Below are 18,400 nucleotides of genomic sequence, written 5' to 3'. Positions count from 1 at the left end.
AGGATGTTACCACATTAAATAAATCCCACACAACGTGTTGATGCAATTCAGCTTTATTTTTCTCCAGCATAACCTGCAGGAAACAAATGCTGATCCACAAACAAACCTTGGTGTCACAGAATCATCAAATCACAGAATGCTCTGGGATAGAAACGACCTTAAAGATCATTTAATTCTCACCCCTTGCCACAGCGGTTCCTCCTCTCCACAGGGTGCTTGTGGTACATCACAAACGGAATACAAAGTGAACAGACAGCATAGGCTTCTCCTTGTAAATGAAAATATAATTTAATGCCTAATTAATGAATTGTAACAGCGTACGTCCCTCACGGTTCCCGCCTGCTCCATGGCTCCCTCACAGCCCTTTCCGGGCTCCCTCAGGGCTCCTCCATGGCCCCCTCACGGCTCCCTCACCGCTTCCCCTGCCTCTCCATGGCCCCTCACGGCCCTTTCTGGACTGCCTCACGGCTCCTCCATGGCTCCCTCATGCTTCTCCGTGGCGCCTCCATCACGGCGCCCTCACGGTTCCCTCAGAGCTCCCGCCCGCCTCTCCACAGTCCCCTAACAGCCCTTAACACGCTCCCTCTCGGTTCAGCCATGATCCCCTCACGGCTCCCTCACCGCTTCCCCCGCCTCTCCATGGCCCCTCACGGCCCTTTCCGGGCTCCCTCAGGGCTCCCCCACAGCCCCCTCACGATCCCCGCCTGCCTCTCCACGGCTCCTCCCGCACCTCTCCGCGTTCCCGACAGTTCCCGCCTGCCTCTCCGCGTCCCCCTCGCTCCACCCTCCCCGGGCCGGGCTGGGCTGGCCCCGCCGTCTCCTCCCCTTCCTCTGCCGGCCGGAAAGCGCCGCGTGTTCCGCAGCCATGGAGTACCTGCCGGCGCCCGCGGCCCCGGCGCAGGGACACATGTGAGCGGTGGCGGGGGGACCGGCGTTCCCGCTGGCTCTGACCGTGACCGTGACTAACTGTGCTTCTCTCTGTCCCCGTGTCCCAGCCTGTGCTGCCAGTGCGGCGTCCCCATCCCGCCCAACCCGGCCAACATGTGCGTGGGCTGCCTGCGGGCCCAGGTGGACATCACCGAGGGCATCCCCAAGCAGGGCACGGTGCACTTCTGCAAGCAGTGCGAGAGGTGAGGAGCCGCGAAATCGCGGGGGATGGCAGCAAAATGCCCTCGGAATGCATCGGTCTCGGGATTTAGCGAGGTAAAAGCACACGGGTTTGGTGAGGAGGAGCTCAGCCTGGAGAAAAGGAGGCTCAGGGGGAACCTTTGGCTCTGCACAATTCCTGACAAGAGGGGACAGCCAGGGAAGAGTTAGTTTGGATATTGGGAAAAGTTTTTCATGGAAAGGGATGTCCAGCCTGGCACAGCTGCCCAGGGCACTGGTGAAATCCCCATCCCTGGAGGGGTTTAAAAGCCCTGTGGATGTGACGTTTGGGGACGTAAATTATATTTAGTGGAGGCTTTGGCAGTGCTTGGCGAACGAGCCCAGTCCCCTTAGCCACTTTGCCATGATATTCTTTGATTCTAAAAGTTGTATTGGTGTTACTGCATTGGTGTTACTAAACTGAAAGCTCTGGAAGTAGCTGCTCATCCTTGGAGTGATTTAAGGTGCTCAAGCAGCTTTAACTTGCTGTGAAATGCTGCCTGCATCCCAGGTACCTCCAGCCTCCAGGAACCTGGATCCAGTGTGCCCTGGAATCGAGAGAGCTCCTGGCTTTGTGTCTGAAGAAAATCAAAGCTTCCCTGAGCAAGGTGAGAAGCTGATCCTGCTGGGGTTTCACAGCCTGGCCACAATTGTTGCTGTAGAGATGGGAGCTGAGCAGAATGAACTGAGGGAAGTCAATGTGGTTTTAATGTACTTAATTTCAGAAGTTTTTGCGCATTTGAGAAATTATTTATGCAATATTCTTTCTCACTGGCTTATATGAAAAAGGGTTGCAGAGGTCTGTATATAGATTAACTCAAATTCACATGTTTCAGTTGAATAAAGCATCCCTTAGGCGAGGGATGATGATGTGGTTTTAATGTACCTTAATTTCCGAGTTTTTTTCACATTTGAGAAATTGTGCAATATTTATTCTCACTGATTTATGATGATATGAAAAAGGATTGCAGAGGTCTGTATATAGATTAACTCAAATTCACACGTTTCAGTTGAATAAAGCATCCCTTAGGTTCAGAATATTATTAGAGGGAAGGACCTGAGATTGAACATCTTGTTTTTATGCCAATCATCCTCCAAGTTCTAGCTAAGCACTATTAAATGGATTTTGGATATTAATATATCTATTTTTAATTAAGATTATTCACTTCATTGCTATAGACCGTTTGTGTTTGTAGAGTTAGGCTTGGTTTTACTGAGCTCTTGTGCTTCCCCACGGGCAGGTCCGGCTGATTGATGCAGGATTCATTTGGACAGAACCACATTCCAAGAGGCTCAAGCTCAAATTGACTGTTCAGAAAGAGGTAACTGGAACATAACCTTCTCCCTTTGGCTTTTAAAAAGCTTTCGTGGCAAACAACAGGATTTTTAAATTATTATTTTTCTTAAGATTAAATTTCATCCTGCCTAAATTTTGTCACTAAAGTGCCATTCATCAGAATGAAGAAAGTTATTGTCTGCTCCAGTAAAGATGGGAAAATACTGCAGTTATTTGTGACCCAAACAGAACTTAAACCTTGAACACTTTGGTTTTGCAGGTGATAAATGGGGCAGTTCTGCAGCAGGTGTTTGTGGTGGAGTACGTTGTTCAGTCTCAGATGTGTGAAGACTGTCACAGGATTGAAGCCAAGGATTTCTGGAAAGCTGTGGTGCAAGTCAGGCAGAAGGTAGAGGCAAACTGAATTTTTATTTGATCGTGGCAGAACAACCAGGCAAAGAATTGGGTGATTTTCTGGATTTCTCAGACAAAAATGTACTCACACTTAGGCACAGGGATGTGTTTTATGTTCAAGGTTATTGAATTTTTTCTTACTCAGTGTAGAAAACCTTTCTGCTGTCCAGTGTTAAAATTCTTTAAAATGATGCTGGCAGGAGGATCTTGTGTGCATAACTAAATACCCTCCTGTATTTTAAGGCAGTTTGGAAACAGTGGGATAAATACTTAATTTTTCTTTAAAGGAAATAGATTTCTCTAGCAACCAGTTACACAAAAATGAGAAATGGAAGCTTTCAATAATTTGGTATAAGTAGAGCACTCTGAAATCTTTGTTTACTTGGATGTTCTTTCTGTAGGTGATCACTTCCTATAAATGTTTATTCTTCAGAGATCCTGGTTTGTCCTGGATGCTTCTTAAATAATCTTGATGCTTTTGTGTTTGTTTGGCTTTAGACTGTGCACAAGAAGACTTTTTACTATTTGGAGCAGCTGATTTTGAAGCACAGGCTCCATCAAAACACACTAAGAATCAAGGAAATCCACGGTGAGTGGGTCTGGAGGCAGAATAACCCGGATTTATGATGGATGTTTTCATGTGTGTGTGCTGGGAGCTGTGTAGAGAAAAGCTTATTAATTATATTTGATAGAATAGAAATAGATTTGTTTCTTTGCTTTTCAGATGGCCTGGATTTTTATTACTCTTCCAAGCAACATGCCCAGAAGATGGTGGACTTCCTTCAGTGTACAGTTCCATCCAGGTACAGCTCTCCTGTCCATTGCCTTGAGCACTCAGAACTTTGGGGAACTGTCTTAAATCCTTCCTTTTAAAAGAATTTTGTAAGGGCAAGTGAAAGGAATCTGTATTTTAATCAAAACAGACTAAATCCCTTCTACAAAAGCCCTGTATTTTCCACTTAGCCATGGTAAAATTTACCTCTGTTTCCTTAATATTTGTGATGCAGACACTTTGTTCCAAGGATCTCCTGTTCCAGGTGTGTCTCTTGTTTCCTGAGAACTCTGTTTTTGTGTTTTACAGATCCAAATCATCCCAGCGTTTGATCTCCCACGACATTCACAGTAATGTCTACAACTACAAAAGCACTTTCTCTGTGGAAATTGTTCCCATATGCAAGGTAGCTTCCCTCTGCTTCACCTTTAGGGTGTTGTGGGAAGAGCTGGCATTTGGAGATTGTAGGGTTTGGGGGGTAGGGAGGGATCCACACAGGAAATGCAGAAGTTACTGGGGCTAGAAAAATAAAACCACAAAGTTTAAAATTGTATTTCAGAAGATTTGGTTGAAAATTGAGGAAATGGGAATGTCAGTTGTTTGTGTTGGTTTGCAGGACAACGTTGTGTGTCTGTCACCCAAGCTGGCCCAGAGTCTGGGGAACATGAGCCAGATCTGTGTGTGCATCAGAGTGACCAGCACCATCCACCTCATCGACCCCAGAACTCTGCAGAGTGAGTTTGGGTTTTCCTCAGCCCCTGATTGTTCTGCTGGCACAATTACTGTGGGTTTCTTTCCACAAAATCTTGGCTCTTTGGACCTTACTGTTGTTAAATTTGTCTGTACAGTAGAAATTTCGTAATGAGCTGAGAGTTCTCCTAGCTTGATTCCCATAGGATCCTGGGCAGAATGTGCAGGCTCAGTTTGAGCTCCTGGATGTTCTGAGCATTTACTTGTGTCAGCTTTATTCCCCTGCAATTAGATGGCATCTGGATTAAATTTTCAGCCACTTCAGTACCAGAAATTCTGTGCTTTGCTTGATGTGTGCTGGTGCGCCTGGGCAGCAGAATCCCTCTAAAAGGATGGATCCAGGAATAATTCCTTTGAGTAAAGTCTGGCACAGATCAGCTGCTCCTGCAGCAATGTGGGTCATGTCCTAAATAACTGTTACAGAGATGAACAGAACGTGTCTGGCAGTTCCCTTCATTTTGGCTAATGGGTTTTTTTAACAAGAAATTCTCCCCCTGATGATTTTGCAGTTGCTGAAATTGATGGGAACACCTACTGGCGCCACCCCTTCAACAGCCTGTTCCACCCCAAGCAGCTGGAGGAGTTCATCATCATGGACATCAACAGGGTCAATGAGAGGAAAAAAGGTGCTGGGGCAGGGGCTCGGTCAAACAAGGTGAGAATGTCTCTGTTTCATTCATGTTTTGGGCCTTGTGCTCAGCTGAATTCATGATCTGGGTCTGCCTGGCACAGTCAGGCTGGGCTCTTCTGGGTCTTGCCACTGGCAGAAGCTTTCCTTGGGACCATTTGGTTTGGAAATGGCACAGGCAGGATGTGAATTCCACTTCCAGGAATTCTGCTTGCAGAGTTTAAACTCTGCTTGTTAGTGGGGATAGAAATATTAATTTTGCAGCTTTAATGACTGAATGGGTTTTGTTGAAGAATTTCTTTTTAATCAGAATTAATGGATCTTCTCAGTTAAAAGCTAAAATATTTATAGAAATAGACTTTGGGAATTCGTGGGAGTTGCCATGTCCATTTCCTTACTTTTATGGAATGAGAAATGAGAAGTAGCAGGGGATACATTGGATATGTGATGCAGAAACACAAGATTAATGACAAGTGGAGTTTAAATCAGTGCAGATGTTGGGGTTAAGCTGGGTTTGGTTAAGAAATGTTTATTTTTCTCTCCCAAAGCACACTCTGGCTGAAGCCTGGGTCAGGAAAACCTCGGAGCTGGACACAGATCACCAATATTTCTGCTGCACTCACCTGGGGCACATCCTGAGTCCTGGGGACCTGGTCTTGGGGTCTGTTCTTCTTCTCTGAAACTTCTGTTGAATGATTATTTAATGACTGAATTCATGTGCTAGCAAGAAAGTGTTGAACTGTTCTGAATTCAAAATGAAGGCAGCAAAAGGGGTGGAATCATCCTGGTCCTAATCCAGGAAATCTGTTTTCTAGAAGGAGTTTTCATGTAAAATTTGTTAGAAATAAGAGAGCTGATTGCCTTCAGAGTGCAGCTTGGAATCACAGTTTAGCCACAAATAAATGGGAAGTATTTTTAAAACTCCAATTAATTATTTATTTGCTAATTAATATCATATACAGTGATAACAAATGTTAATTCTTTGTAGGATTAGGCAAATAAAGTGATGCTTACAAAGGTTTAAACATGAATGTTGTGAGCCCAGCAGAACTTCAGTGGATGTTGCAGTTTGGATTCCAGAGGTTGGGAAGTGCCAGCAGAACAGGATTTGGGAACAGCAGCTGCTCAGACTTAGGAGAGCTGGACAATTACCTGGATTTTTATTCATTTCCCTTCCTCTGGAAATATTTCTGTTCCTTAGGAGCTGCACCTTACACTGAGCTGCCCTTTAGCACAAACATGATGCATTGAGGTTGGGTTTTTATAAAGCACAATAAAACCCCTGTTTCTATTTTAGCTTTGACTTGGCCAACTGCAACCTAAATGATGAATTTGCCAACAAGATGAACCCCCAGCATATTCCTGACGTGGTAAGAAAATCCCTTTCTCTGTCCAAAGTTCCCTCCATCACCCAAGCCAGGAGGGAATGTGATTTTATAATGAGCAGTGCCTGAAGCAAGAGAGGATATTAACACTGAAATTTGAGCATCATTTGATTTTGAAGGATTATTTCCTTAAATATTTTAGTGATAGTTAAGTTATACATTTATTGTTGGGTTTTTTCCAATTGCCATGGTCAGATAATACATTAATTGTTGGTTTTATTCCAATTACCAATCACTGGCTGCTGAAATAATAACTCCAGTGTGTGCCTGTCCCTTCAGGACCACTTCCCAAGTGTTTGCAAACATTTGAACCAACAAGCTCCCTGTAAATTCAATATAACACTGCTGCGTGCCAGTCCCGCTGGTTCTAGATGCCCAAATGTGGATTTGGGTGCTGGTTTGGGATTTTGGGAGGTGGAAAAAGGAGCTGCTTTCCCTGCAGGTGCTGATCAAGAAGAGCTACGACCGCTCCAGGCGGCAGCGCCGCAGGAACTGGAAGCTGAAGGAGCTGGAGAGGGACAGGGAAGCCTCAGACACAGATGATGAAAGGTTCAGTATCTGCTCTCCTTGTTCAGTGACAAAGCAGCTTCTAAATAACCCCAGCTGAGAGGAAAAAAGGAGAAAATGGGAGATAAATGAGTTGGGAATTAATAGGTGAGGGTAGAAGAGCGGCGAGAATGAGCTGGAAATGTGGGGATGCTCTCAGGTCTGCTGGAGTTTTGTTTCTCTGATTTTACTTTGTTGCATGAATTTCCATAAATCCAAAGGAACAGGGATTAAATACATCCCACATCTTTTACAGACAATACCAGGACTTCCTGGAAGATCTGGAAGAGGATGAGAACATAAGGAAAAATGTCAACATTTACAGAAGTAAGCCCTTTCTAACTCCTTCAGTGGGTGTAATTAAATCATGTTTGAGGCAAAACAGTTTTACTGGAATTCTCTGTTTGCATTCTCCAAACTCTTCATGCCTGGAGAAATGCTGTAAAGTATTTCACAGATGTGTTTCCCCTGATGGGTTTTGTTTCCTTGCCTTTAAGTGAAAGAGAAGTTTCCTCTTGTACCCAAAATCTCTGCTGGGTGAAGGATTTGATACAGAATTCAATTTTTTTCCATGAGGGGACTGTTGAGTTTTTAGGAGGAATTTTTGGGTTTTTGTTTTGTGGTTGGTTGGTTTTTTGGTGTTGTTGGTTTCATTTTTTCCCCCATTTTCCCTTGGGGTTGCTCTGGTGTTTTGGGGTTTGTTTTCTTTGCTTAGCTGTTTCTTTGGGGGGTTTCTTTGTGTTTTTAGATGCAGATATTCCAGTGGAGAGTGACACAGATGATGATGGAGCTCCACGGATCAGCCTGGCTGAAATGCTGGAAGATCTCCACATTTCCCAGGACGCCACTGGAGGGGAGGGAGCAGAAATGCTGACAGAGTAAGGACAGTGCCTTACATCCAAGAAATATTCCCTTGGGGAGGAAAACCTCCCCAGACCATAATTAACCACCACAAGGCCAGGAAAAGTGACAGAACTCCCACTGCACCCCAAAATAATGGCCTGGAATTCATATTTTACAGATGATATTCCAGAGAATCAGCAATTAAAGTTCAATTTCGGGTGGAAGCATTGCAATATAAATTCCACAAGTTCCTCCCATCCCTGAGGGATCTTTCCATGCAATTTCTGCAGTGGAGAAAATAAGGAAGGATGTCCAGAGGGAAAGATTTTATTCCAGTTTGCTGGATTTTAGGTAGAGTCCCTACCTACTGTTACAGCTTTAATTTCTCACATGGGGAAGGTTTTCCCCATTTTTTGGCACAATGGTTTGAAGCCTTTTATGATACTGGTAGATTATTCCATATATCCATATTTGAGGAAGCTCAAGACTAATTTCTGTTCCCTCACACGAAGAAAACTTCCCTGCAAAGCCCTTGATCAGAAAGATTGTAAAATCCTGTGGAGTGTGATGAGTATTGAACTCTATCCCATGTCTGGATCAGTGGATTAAAAGCAACATGCTCAGCAATTAATTAATAAACCAGCTATAAAGGATTAAAAACCTCTCAAGATACTTTAATTCATCATTTTTTAGTTCATTTTCAAATCCAGTTGCACTGTCCAAAGAGGACGAAATAATGAACTCCCTGTTGGTGGCAGGTGATGGGGGAGTAATAAAATCTGGGTTTCAACTCTGCTGTTTTCATCAATCCTTTTCCTCCTCCCTGTTTCCCTTGCTGGAGTCTCTCAGGAATGTTGGATATTTGCTGTGCTGTCTCATCCTGTTTATCCCTGGAGATCTCCCTCTTCCTTTCCCCCCTTCCTTGCTCTGCTGCCAGCCTGGAAAAGCTTTCATGGGTTTTTCAGCAGGAGATCTTGTGCTGCTGAAGCCTTGACTCCAAGGATTGCCTGGGTTTGTGGGGTTTGTTTGGCTGGGGCAGCTCCCCACAACCAAAGTTGGGTCTCTTTGTAGGTTCCCAAGTTTCCAGTGCCCCTTTGGGAGCTCAGAGGGGTTATGGGAGTGTCCAACAAATTAAATATTTGCCAGTATTTTCACTGCCACTGGAGCTAACAAAGGCATTCATTGTCATGGATAAAAGTTGCCACTTGCCCTGCAGCTCTTCCTGAAAATCTGTGAGTTAAGCCACAAAAAGCTCCTTTTATACAACAGAAATCCTTCAGGATTTAAAGTCAGACCTGCTCAATGATGCATTTCCACCCAGATGTTGATGAATTTTGAGTTGGAAGTCATGGGAGAAGCTGTGCAGAACTTTGGAATTATGTTTTGCTCACAGAAAATGGTGAAAAAATGTGTTGTATAAGTCAGACCTTAGAGCACAAAAGCTGGATAATTGAGGGAAAAATGAACAGAAAAAGGGGATTGGGGTGTGCAAACATTCATTTTTGATTTATTTTTCCCTAGATAAAAGTTTTGTGTGTTGATGACGAAAAGCTTAAGGTGATCATTTCACCTTTAACTGCTTTAAAAACCTGTTAGTGGATGGCCTGATGTAACTCCAGGGGTCCCAAGTTTTCCCAGATGGAAATTGCTGAGGTGAAATATTGATGGGAAAACACTTTTAACCCCGGGCCAGGTGCCTGAGCTTGGCTGCACTCCAGGGACAGCTCCTGGGCCAATTTTGGGAGCTTGCAAGCCGAGGAACTGAGACACTGATCTGGTGGGGACTTCAACAAAATCCGTGTTATTTCAGTGTCTTACTCTTGGAAGCAGCTTAAAATAGGGAATTCTGGAGGATTATTGTGTCAGGAAGTTTAACATAAAAAGTTAGACAAGGAGACAGATTCCTTCTGTTGGATTTTTGGGATTTGGAATCATTTCACTGGAGTGCCAGTGGGAAGAATCTGGCTCCATTTCCACCCTGGGACTGACAGAGATGGATCCATTCCCATCTATTCCCGTTCTCCATGGAAAAATCAGGATGTGCCTGTGCTGAAGGTGAGAGCCCACCTGGTGTCACTGTTCCTGCATGCCCAGGAGCTGCTCCCTGCTCCGAGGAAAAGGGGCTGAAAACTCAGCAAAAACTCGTGATGCCCGTGCAGTTCTTGGTATTTCAATTCAAAATAACACCAAGCTAAAGGAAAATGAGACAAAAACTGCTTGGAACTTTGTGTTGGAGGGTTTAATGTCAGCAAACTGCTCCTCCTGCAGACTGATCTCAACTCAGGGCCTTTTGTTTCAGCTGCACCTCCCAGAGCAGGTGAAAGGAGTGGTGGCAATTGGAAATCCAGAGGCATTTGGGAATGTTTCCTGGAGCTCGTTCCAGGACATAATCATGCAACAAAGAATTTTGTCGCTGTCAGAATCTCTTATTTCCTCCAAAATACAAGATATGAACCTGGTTAAGCCAAGTCAGAAAGAGAAAATGAAGTTTAAAACTTGTCCGGGTTTCAGTTCCAAAGAAAACCAAAGCCTGATGGTGAAGCAAGAAACTGAAGGGATTTTGTGCAATTTAAATATTCACCTTCCTAAAATGAAAGCATTTGGGATGACACAAATCCCCAACAAGGACTGAAAAGCCTTGAAAGCCAATTTTAAACTCATCTCTGGTCAGTGAGATTTGTGAGATGGAAGGAAACTCCTGAAGCTGTGAAATATTTGGTGCTGTTTGCACATCCTGCTGAGAATTTGTGCTCTGAGGATGGTGCTTCACACCTTGATCCCTGGAAAAAATTCCTGGAAAAATATCAAAGTAAATCCTATTTCATATGACATCTCTGCTCTGTACTGGAAATGTCAGCAGTAGAGGTAGGAGCAGTTCCTGTCTTGGGGAGACTGGAACTCAACTGTTGCATGAAGCAGTTTCAGCTGAGCAGGGAATTCAGCAGAAACTTTCAGCCAGGCAGGACAGAGGAATTTCAGGTCAGCTCTGGAAAAGCAAACAGATCTGCAGAAACTCCCCCCTGCTCTGAGCAATCCCTGCAAGATGGAAATGGCCCGTGGGATGCAGAGGCCAGGAAGTGCTGACAGGTTCATTCTGCAAGCAGGATTTTCAGGTCAGGTAATGGAGAGCAAAGATAAGAACTGCAATTACACGTGGCTGGAAAGAAAGCAAAGTGCAGCTGTTGGAGTGCAAAACAATGACAGTAACAAGGAGTAAGAATTACCTTAGAAAGTTTCTAAAAACTGAAGTGACCAGCAGCAGAGGGGCTGAAATTCCACATGGACAGAAACATCTTTAGTGCCTTGAGGGAGTGTAAAGTCTTTGGGTCAATAAAATTAAAGTTTAATGGGAGATAAGGTGTGAAAGTCCTGCAATAAAATCACTCCTAAGGAGGATGCTGGGAATCCAGCTGGATGTTCTGGCTGGAAACATCAAAGGTCTCCTGGTGAGCAGCACGGCTCCATGGGAATCCAGCTGGATGTTCTGGCTGGAAACATCAAAGGTCTCCTGGTGAGCAGCACGAGCAGTTTGATTTTAGCAGCTGGTTCTTGTTCTGTTCTTTAGTTTCACTCTGGTGAAGCAGTGTGGGTTAAGTTGTGCAGTTTGAATATTTCCTTTTCACATGGCAGGGATCTGAAAGGTGCTGAATGTTACCCTTGCATTCCTTCATGCCAGGACAGAAACTTCCCTGGGACAGAGCCAGCTGAGCTTGGCGTGCTCAGGGAAGGGTGTGCAGGGAATATTCCATTTCCCATTCCTCTTGGAACGCTTCCTGCTCCAGCCATGCATTCATTCATTCATTTAGGTTTGGATCATTGAGCATCAGGTGGGAAAAACTCAGTGTTGTGGCCACTCAGAGCAGCCTGTGGAGCTGCTTGGAAAAATCTGGAGAAACGTGGAAAGAGCCTGTTCCACCCCAAGAATCCCAGCCTGGGCATCCCTGGAGTGGTGCCCAATCTCTCCTGGAGCTCCAGCAGCCTTGGGCCATTCCCTGGGGAGGCTGGGCACTGCGCAGCACCCTCGGGGGGAAGAAGCTTTCCCTGCTCTCCACCCTACACCTCCCTGGCCCAGCTCAGCCTGATCCTGATCCCATTCCCAGCCAAGCCTGACCTGACAAATCCAGACCCCTCAGGCTCCCGGTGCTCCAGCAGGAACCTGCCCAGGCAGTGCTGGGAACTGAAATGGGATGAAATGTTTTCAATCCTGGAGGCTTGGGACAGGCAGGGAAAAGGGGGTGATGAGGACAATGAATCAGGAACTCTGGGGAGCTCCAGCTGCCACTTGGCCCCTTGTTTCCTCTGCTGGATTTTGGTGCTCTCCTGGCTCTGTCCCGTTCCTCCAGCCCAGCTGGGATCTGGGGATGGGAGCAGAGCCCCACGCCAATCCCATCCTAATCCTACCCTGTTGTGAAAGAGACACCAGGCACTGGAGGCAGCCCCAAACCCCACGTGGGAAAGAGCAGCAGTAACACACCCAGAGCAAAGGTCCTGCTCCTCCCGCCTGCTGTGGGATCCCTGAGTGCCCAGAAATGCTCAGGATGTCCTTGTGGAGTCCTGCTGGAGCTGAGGCTGCCCTGCTCCTGCCCTGGGCTCACTCCCAGGCACATCTTGAGCAATATTTATTTACACAGTCTTGAGAAATACAGATTTTGTACCTGTAATGCAAAGTACTGCCTGTATTTCTCTGTATTAGGGACTGACAGGCTGGGAAAAAAATCAGTCTCCAAGTATAGTCTAATGATTGATATAATTAAAATATTGTGTGCTCCCTCTTGTTCCTAAACATCAGTAAATACAAATTATATTGATAAATATCAGTAAATATAACATACAGGATAAGCATGAAAGCAAATCTACACTAATCACTACTTCAACCATTATATTACTTGAATAAAGCATCCCATTGGATCCAAATTCAAAAGTATTGATTTTTCTTTTTTTTTTAACAAACTTAGAGACACTTGGGCATTGTTCAATGGGAGCTTGAGCACAGCTATCCTCATTTTCCCAGAGAAATTATTTTCATCTCCTGCCTTATTTCCCCATAATTATAAACTGGGAAAGCAGCTGAGGTGACAAATGACATAATTGATGTCTTCACTTTGTTTTGTCGCCTCCTGTCACCAAGCCTCATTCCCTAATTCCCTGGATTGCCACCTACAGCAACAACCCATCCTCTGGAAGGAGAGGACATCCCAAGAGCTTGGAAAAAGTCCCAAAACTCACCTCAGTGTGGGTGGAAAATGTGGATTTGTGTCACCCTGTGTGTCCTGCTCTGCTCCCTTCATCTCCTGAGGATTCCAAACCCCGACTCTCATTGCCAAGCTCATCCCAGAGCAGCTCCTGCCCACTGCAGGGAGCTGGCAGCACAGGAATCTGATGGTTTGAAGGCTAAAAACTCTTGGAATTTGGAACAAAATAGTCCCAGCCAAATCCAGCGTGTTATTTACAGCTCAGGAGTTTGTGGTTCAGGCACTGCTCAACAGGGAGAGTGTGAAAGGTGAAAAGGAGGGATTAAAGGGTTACGAAAAAAGGAGACATTGTATTTTTACATTTTTAAGGGGTTTATTTTCAGCTGAAACCCTATCACAAGTGAACCTGTAGTGTTACATTCTCTATATGATGCACGTGATTTACTCATCTTCTAATGTAAACCAAAAATTATGTTTTTATAAAGCCCAAGAATCTGAGAATTTCATCAGAAATTTTCAGAGCAGCACATCCTCACATGAATCAGTGGCATTGTTTGCATCATGATAACGAGCCAGCCAAGTAATTCATTGTATAAAACAATCAAGGAGACTGAATAAATCATGAAATCATTCCATAAAAACACAGCAAGCTCAGGGAAGCAGCTCCCACTCGTCCAGGATTTTTGTGTGCACGTCTCTTCTGGCAGACAAAAACAAATTCTGTCTCATTTCTCAGATGAAAACTTCCCATGTCCAAGCAGCTTTCCCTGGAATAACAGAACAAACTCATGCTGTCTCATTTCTCCAGGTGAAAACTTCCCATGTCCAAGCAGCTTTCCCTAGAATAACAAAATCTTCAGGGGGGTTGTTCCTTCCCCCTAGGATAACAAAATCTGCAGGGGGGGTTGTTCCTTTCCCCTTGGAATAACAAATTCTTCAGGAGAGTTGTTCCTGTCCCAATCCCAGCTCTGTAATTCCAGTGGGTCATTAAAATTGAAAGCTCTTGAAGAATCAAATAGTAAAAACATGGATTGATTGGAGCAAAAACAATTTGCTATCAGAGCAAAACACAGAGAATAAAGCAGAGTTTGCTGCTCCTGGACAAAAATGGGATAAGGAAACTCTTTGATGCTGAGGTTTTACTTCACCACAGAAAGAGCATTTTCCCGTGGGTTTCCCAGGAAGCTGCAGAGGAGCTGGAAGGCCGAGCTGGCGTGGAAAGCCAGGCAGACGTAGGTGGTGTAGAGCAGCAGCCCCAGCATGGCCAGGTTGAAGGAGTAGAAGAGCACCTTCTCCCAGGGCTCCATCAGGTAACTGCAGGTGATCAGCTCGAACTGGCAGAAGAGCCAGTACAGGTAACTCGGGGTGCTCTTCACATCCATCCCTGTCCCAGAGCTCCCTGTGGGATGAAGAGTGGGGGATCACGGAAAGGGGAACCTGGAAATGGGAACCTCACCTTGCACCTGAAAAATGGGGGATCATGGAAATGGGAACCTGGAAATGGGAACCTCACCTTGCACCTGAAAAGTTGGAGATCACAGAAATGGGAACCTGGAAATGAGAACCTCATGTTGTTCCTGAAGGGTGGGGGATCACAGAAATGGGAACCTCAGGTTGCACCTGAAAAATGGGGGATCCTGCAAATGGGAACCTCACATTGCTCCTGAAGGATGGGGGATCATGGAAATGGAAACCTGGAAATGGGAACCTCACGTTGTTCCTGAAGGGTGGGGGATCACAGAAATGGGAACCTGGAAATGAGAACCTCATGTTGTTCCTGAAGGGTTGGGGATCACAGAAATGGGAACCTGGAAATGAGAACCTCATGTTGTTCCTGAAGGATGGGGGATCATGGAAATGGAAACCTGGAAATGGGAACCTCACGTTGTTCCTGAAGGATGGGGGATCATGGAAATGGGATCATGGAAATGGGAATCTTGAAATGGGAACCTCACATTGTTCCTGAAGGAAGAAGGATCATGGAAATGGGAACCTGGAAATGGGAACCTCATGTAGCACCTGAAGGATGGGGGAATCACAAAAATGGGAAGCTCACGTTGCACCTGAAGGATGGGGGAATAATGGAAATGGGAACCTTGAAATGGGAACCTCACGTGGTTCCTGAAGGATGGGGGATCATGGAAATGGGATCATGGAAATGGGAACTTCACCTTGCACCTGAAGGATGGGGGATCATGGAAAGGGGAACCTGGAAATGGGAACCTCACATTGCTCCTGAAGGGTGGGTGATCATGGAAATGGGAACCTGGAAACGGGAACCTCACGTTGCACCAGCCTCACCAAGGAGGCTCCCTGGGAGATATTTCATCCACGAGCTGTGGCAATTCCATTCCCCAGGCCAAGATCTGCCAGAATTTCACCTTGCACTGGGTTACTCAAGGCTCTGTTGGAGCAGCTTAATTAAAACTCCCATTAAACCCTCTCTCCTTCCTCCTCCTCCTCCTTCCCACCTGTGGATTTCTACACAGAATTTGCTACAAGGCTGATTCCTACCACTGCAGACTGGATTTTATGTCTCGTGCTCCAGTTCCAGGTACAAACTGAGAGCATGGAGAACTCCACACAAACAGAATTCCAATAAAAGGAAACTACATCCAGGTTACCCAGCTTTTTCTGCAGTAGGGATTGAATTGATCTGTTGCCAGAATGAAGAAAATATTATATATAATATATGAAAATGTAAAATAATAATTACAATAAATTTCTTTTAAAGAAGAAATAAATCAATGGTAGTAGTTACTGAGTGTTGCATTATGGCACCAGCAGGACACAGAACTGGAGAGGAAAAGGGAAAGCAGGACTGTTTCAGTTATTGAAACTTTCTGTCCTTTGGTGAATAAGAGGAAACAAACCAAAAACTCTGATTTCCCACTTTTTAATTGGGAAGTAAAGAAATCCTGGTGGTGTGGAAAGAAATGTATCCCTCAGAAATTACATGCCATTAACTCCATAGCCCCAAACAGAGTGGGGTTTTACCCTAAAAAAGCCACTTCCCAGAGATTTTAGTGACATTTGGCTTCCATATCTCCCCCACCTCTTTTCTTCCTGCCAGGTGAGCGAAACAAATGCCTCTGTAGTTTGAAATATTAACAATTACTTGTGGCAATATCCTCATTAACCATCCCATTTCTGCCCTTACACACAGTTTTTACTAAATCAGGTGGCACCTGAGCCTCTTCCCACCAAATGCATCACTTTGAGGAAAAATTGGGGTTATAAAAAGCAGAACTCACCTGTGCCCCAACACGGCCGGGCAGGGGATGCTGTGGAGCCTGGCAGGGAGCAGCTGCTGTGTGGACGGAGAGGCAGAGCCCAGGAGCTCTGATCCTCAATTAGAGAGCGTGTCCTCCACTCCCCGCCCTCCTCCTCAGCTGCTGAAATCTCCTCTGGCCACAGGACTCCGATTTATGCAATAATTCATGCTCTGTCTGCACCACGCTCAGGACACAGCACCTGGCTCTTGGAGCTGAGCCCAAGCTCAAGGACTCTGCAGGGAGGAGCACACCAGGCAAAAAAATATTTACAGTTAATGCCTTCCTGATTTCAAACCTCCCAAAACACCTCTGCCCCTGTGGGGCTTTGAGCTCCTGCAAGGGGCAATTTAATGTCTACACAGAATTACGGGGTTAAGCAGCCACAAAAATGTGGCACAGGAAGGTCTGAAGTGAAGCCACCACCTTCTTTTGCAACCTCTGATCAGAATCATTTTCAAACAGCTCCAAATCTCTGCATCTCCCAAAGCTCATCCAGAAACCCCAGGGTGGAGGGAATTTGGGGACAAGGAAAAGAGGGTGAGTTTTCCTCAGAAAAGCTGCAAAATAAGAGCAGGCCACAAATGCTGGAGGCATTTTAATGATCTAATTGGGCAAGTAAACGAGGCAGGAATCTGCATAATAGATGGTGTTCTAAACTATCTGCCTGCAGCCAGATCATTTCCAAATATGAATCAGCTTCGCATGGGGACGATGTGCCACAAGCCATGTCTGAGCCTCACCTTCCCTCCCATCCCAAACACAGCCTGAGCTCACCTGCCAGCAAACCCTGCCCTACTCCCTCAACCTTCTGCTTTTCCCCCTCATCTTTTCCAACAAAATCAACTTTTCTGTTTAAGAACTGGAACTTTTCTGGTTAAGAAAAGGAAAAATAAAATATGGTTTAGGTCCTGCTACTCTAGCTAAGCTAGCAGCATCTGACTATCAGCTTCTCACAGAATCCTGGGATGGTTTGTGTGGAAGTGATGCCTCAGGTTTGAGCTTTTCTATATTTCATGGTTCCAACAGCTGGCCCATCAACAGAGGATGTCCCCCTGGAGTTATGAGGGATGGGCCATGGAAGAGATGAAGAACATTTCTCCACCTGGTTTCAACAGCTGGTGTAGAATAGACAGCTCTGGTTCCATCCTGCACTGCAGCCTAAGACAAGGACACCCCACAGAAACTGGATAAGGAATTTCTGACTCGATCAGGAATTAATCTGGGCTGCACTGCTGGGGCTGACTTGCTGCTGTTTGGGATGCAAATCCCAGAGTTTAATTAGGGCATTGCTGCCTGCCTCAGTCACCCCATTTCCCACAGCTCCCCACACCCGCCAGACCAGTCCAGGAGCTTCCTCAGCTCTGCACCAAGACAGGTCATTAACCAAGTGAGAGCATGGAGCTGGGATCTGCAAAAGCACAGGGATGTGCATGGAATATGCAAGGAATTGGCCCAGAGGATGGGACACAGCCTATTTCAGCTCGAGGGTGACACTGACAGTGTCACCAATGAGTGTCCCATAAAAGTTGGCCAGGGAATTAGGGCAGCTGTGAAACCCAGAACTGCCCCGAAGGCTTTCAAATAAAGATCCCCTTTCCTATTACCTCCTTACTAAAATTATCTCAAGTTTCATTTCCAGGTTGGAGAAAAGGCAACACCTGCTCAGCTGGGCTCTGCTTTCTCCGAACTGGCACCAATATTTATTCCCCTCCGTTCTTCCCCCATGCTGCCCGGGCTGGGGCATCACTCACCTGATACCTGCTCTGCTGTCAGGGGCAAAATAAATTAACTGGGAAGGAAAAGCTGCCTAAAACAGGTTGAAATTCAGAATGGCACAGATACAAAGCCCAGTCCCACCCTGGGACTAGGAGCTGATTAAACTGGGAATTCTTGAGACCAAGTTCTGACCATGCTGTTCTCTAATTTCTAGGATCATTCTGGATTTTTACTTTAAATCAGGGATGATACCACCCTTGCTATCTTGCAGATCTTCAGAACACATTGTACAAGAACTGACTGAAGCAGTAAGAAAGAAAATTTATTTGCTTCTAGTAAAAATATAGCAGCATTTTTATAACAGCTTTACACCTGTAGTGGAAATATTTGTAGTCCTAACAAGCACAGGTCTGTCAAACGCTATGGGAGATTTTATTAACAGGATTTTAAAGAAAAT

The 18,400-nt window shown here is 45.3% G+C and overlaps 2 protein-coding genes across 3 annotated transcripts; one reads left to right on the top strand and one right to left on the bottom strand.

Moving 5' to 3' along the window:
- Positions 1-825: 825 nt before the first annotated feature.
- Positions 826-8,428, top strand: NMD3 (NMD3 ribosome export adaptor). Its single transcript, XM_039713819.1, has 16 exons — positions 826-909; positions 996-1,130; positions 1,658-1,754; positions 2,388-2,468; positions 2,703-2,831; positions 3,335-3,425; positions 3,561-3,639; positions 3,918-4,014; positions 4,225-4,342; positions 4,868-5,013; positions 5,535-5,647; positions 6,284-6,356; positions 6,814-6,920; positions 7,174-7,244; positions 7,666-7,795; positions 7,939-8,428. The coding sequence occupies exons 1-16, from the start codon at positions 866-868 to the stop codon at positions 7,940-7,942; spliced, it is 1,515 nt and encodes a 504-aa protein (XP_039569753.1). The 5' UTR covers positions 826-865; the 3' UTR covers positions 7,943-8,428.
- Positions 8,429-13,776: 5,348 nt separating this feature from the next.
- On the bottom strand, positions 13,777-16,324 carry LOC120504386 (serine palmitoyltransferase small subunit B-like). 2 transcript variants are annotated; one of them, XM_039713821.1, is made up of 2 exons: positions 16,207-16,324; positions 13,777-14,351 (listed from the first exon to the last, which is right to left on the bottom strand). In XM_039713821.1, exon 2 carries the CDS (start codon positions 14,332-14,334, stop codon positions 14,092-14,094), a length of 243 nt encoding a protein of 80 aa, XP_039569755.1. In that variant the 5' UTR covers positions 14,335-14,351; positions 16,207-16,324; the 3' UTR covers positions 13,777-14,091. The 2 variants fall into 2 exon arrangements, with proteins under 2 accessions (XP_039569755.1, XP_039569756.1); XM_039713822.1 differs by lacking the exon at positions 16,207-16,324 and adding an exon at positions 15,467-15,577.
- Positions 16,325-18,400: the final 2,076 nt, after the last annotated feature.

Source organism: Passer montanus, unplaced genomic scaffold (genome assembly GCF_014805655.1).
Source record: "Passer montanus isolate IOZ18808 unplaced genomic scaffold, ASM1480565v1 scaffold29, whole genome shotgun sequence".
NCBI classification, from domain to species: domain Eukaryota; kingdom Metazoa; phylum Chordata; class Aves; order Passeriformes; family Passeridae; genus Passer; species Passer montanus.
This window is presented reverse-complemented; position numbering and strand designations above follow the sequence as displayed.

Coding starts and splice junctions, on each gene's coding strand:
- NMD3 (XM_039713819.1), top strand. CDS start 866: ATGGAGTACCTGCCGGCGCCCGCGGCCCCGGCGCAGGGACACAT. Junction 3,426..3,560: donor AAGAATCAAGGAAATCCACG/GTGAGTGGGTCT, acceptor TTTGCTTTTCAG/ATGGCCTGGATTTTTATTAC. Junction 4,015..4,224: donor AAATTGTTCCCATATGCAAG/GTAGCTTCCCTC, acceptor GTTGGTTTGCAG/GACAACGTTGTGTGTCTGTC.
- LOC120504386 (XM_039713821.1), bottom strand. CDS start 14,334: ATGGATGTGAAGAGCACCCCGAGTTACCTGTACTGGCTCTTCTGCCAG.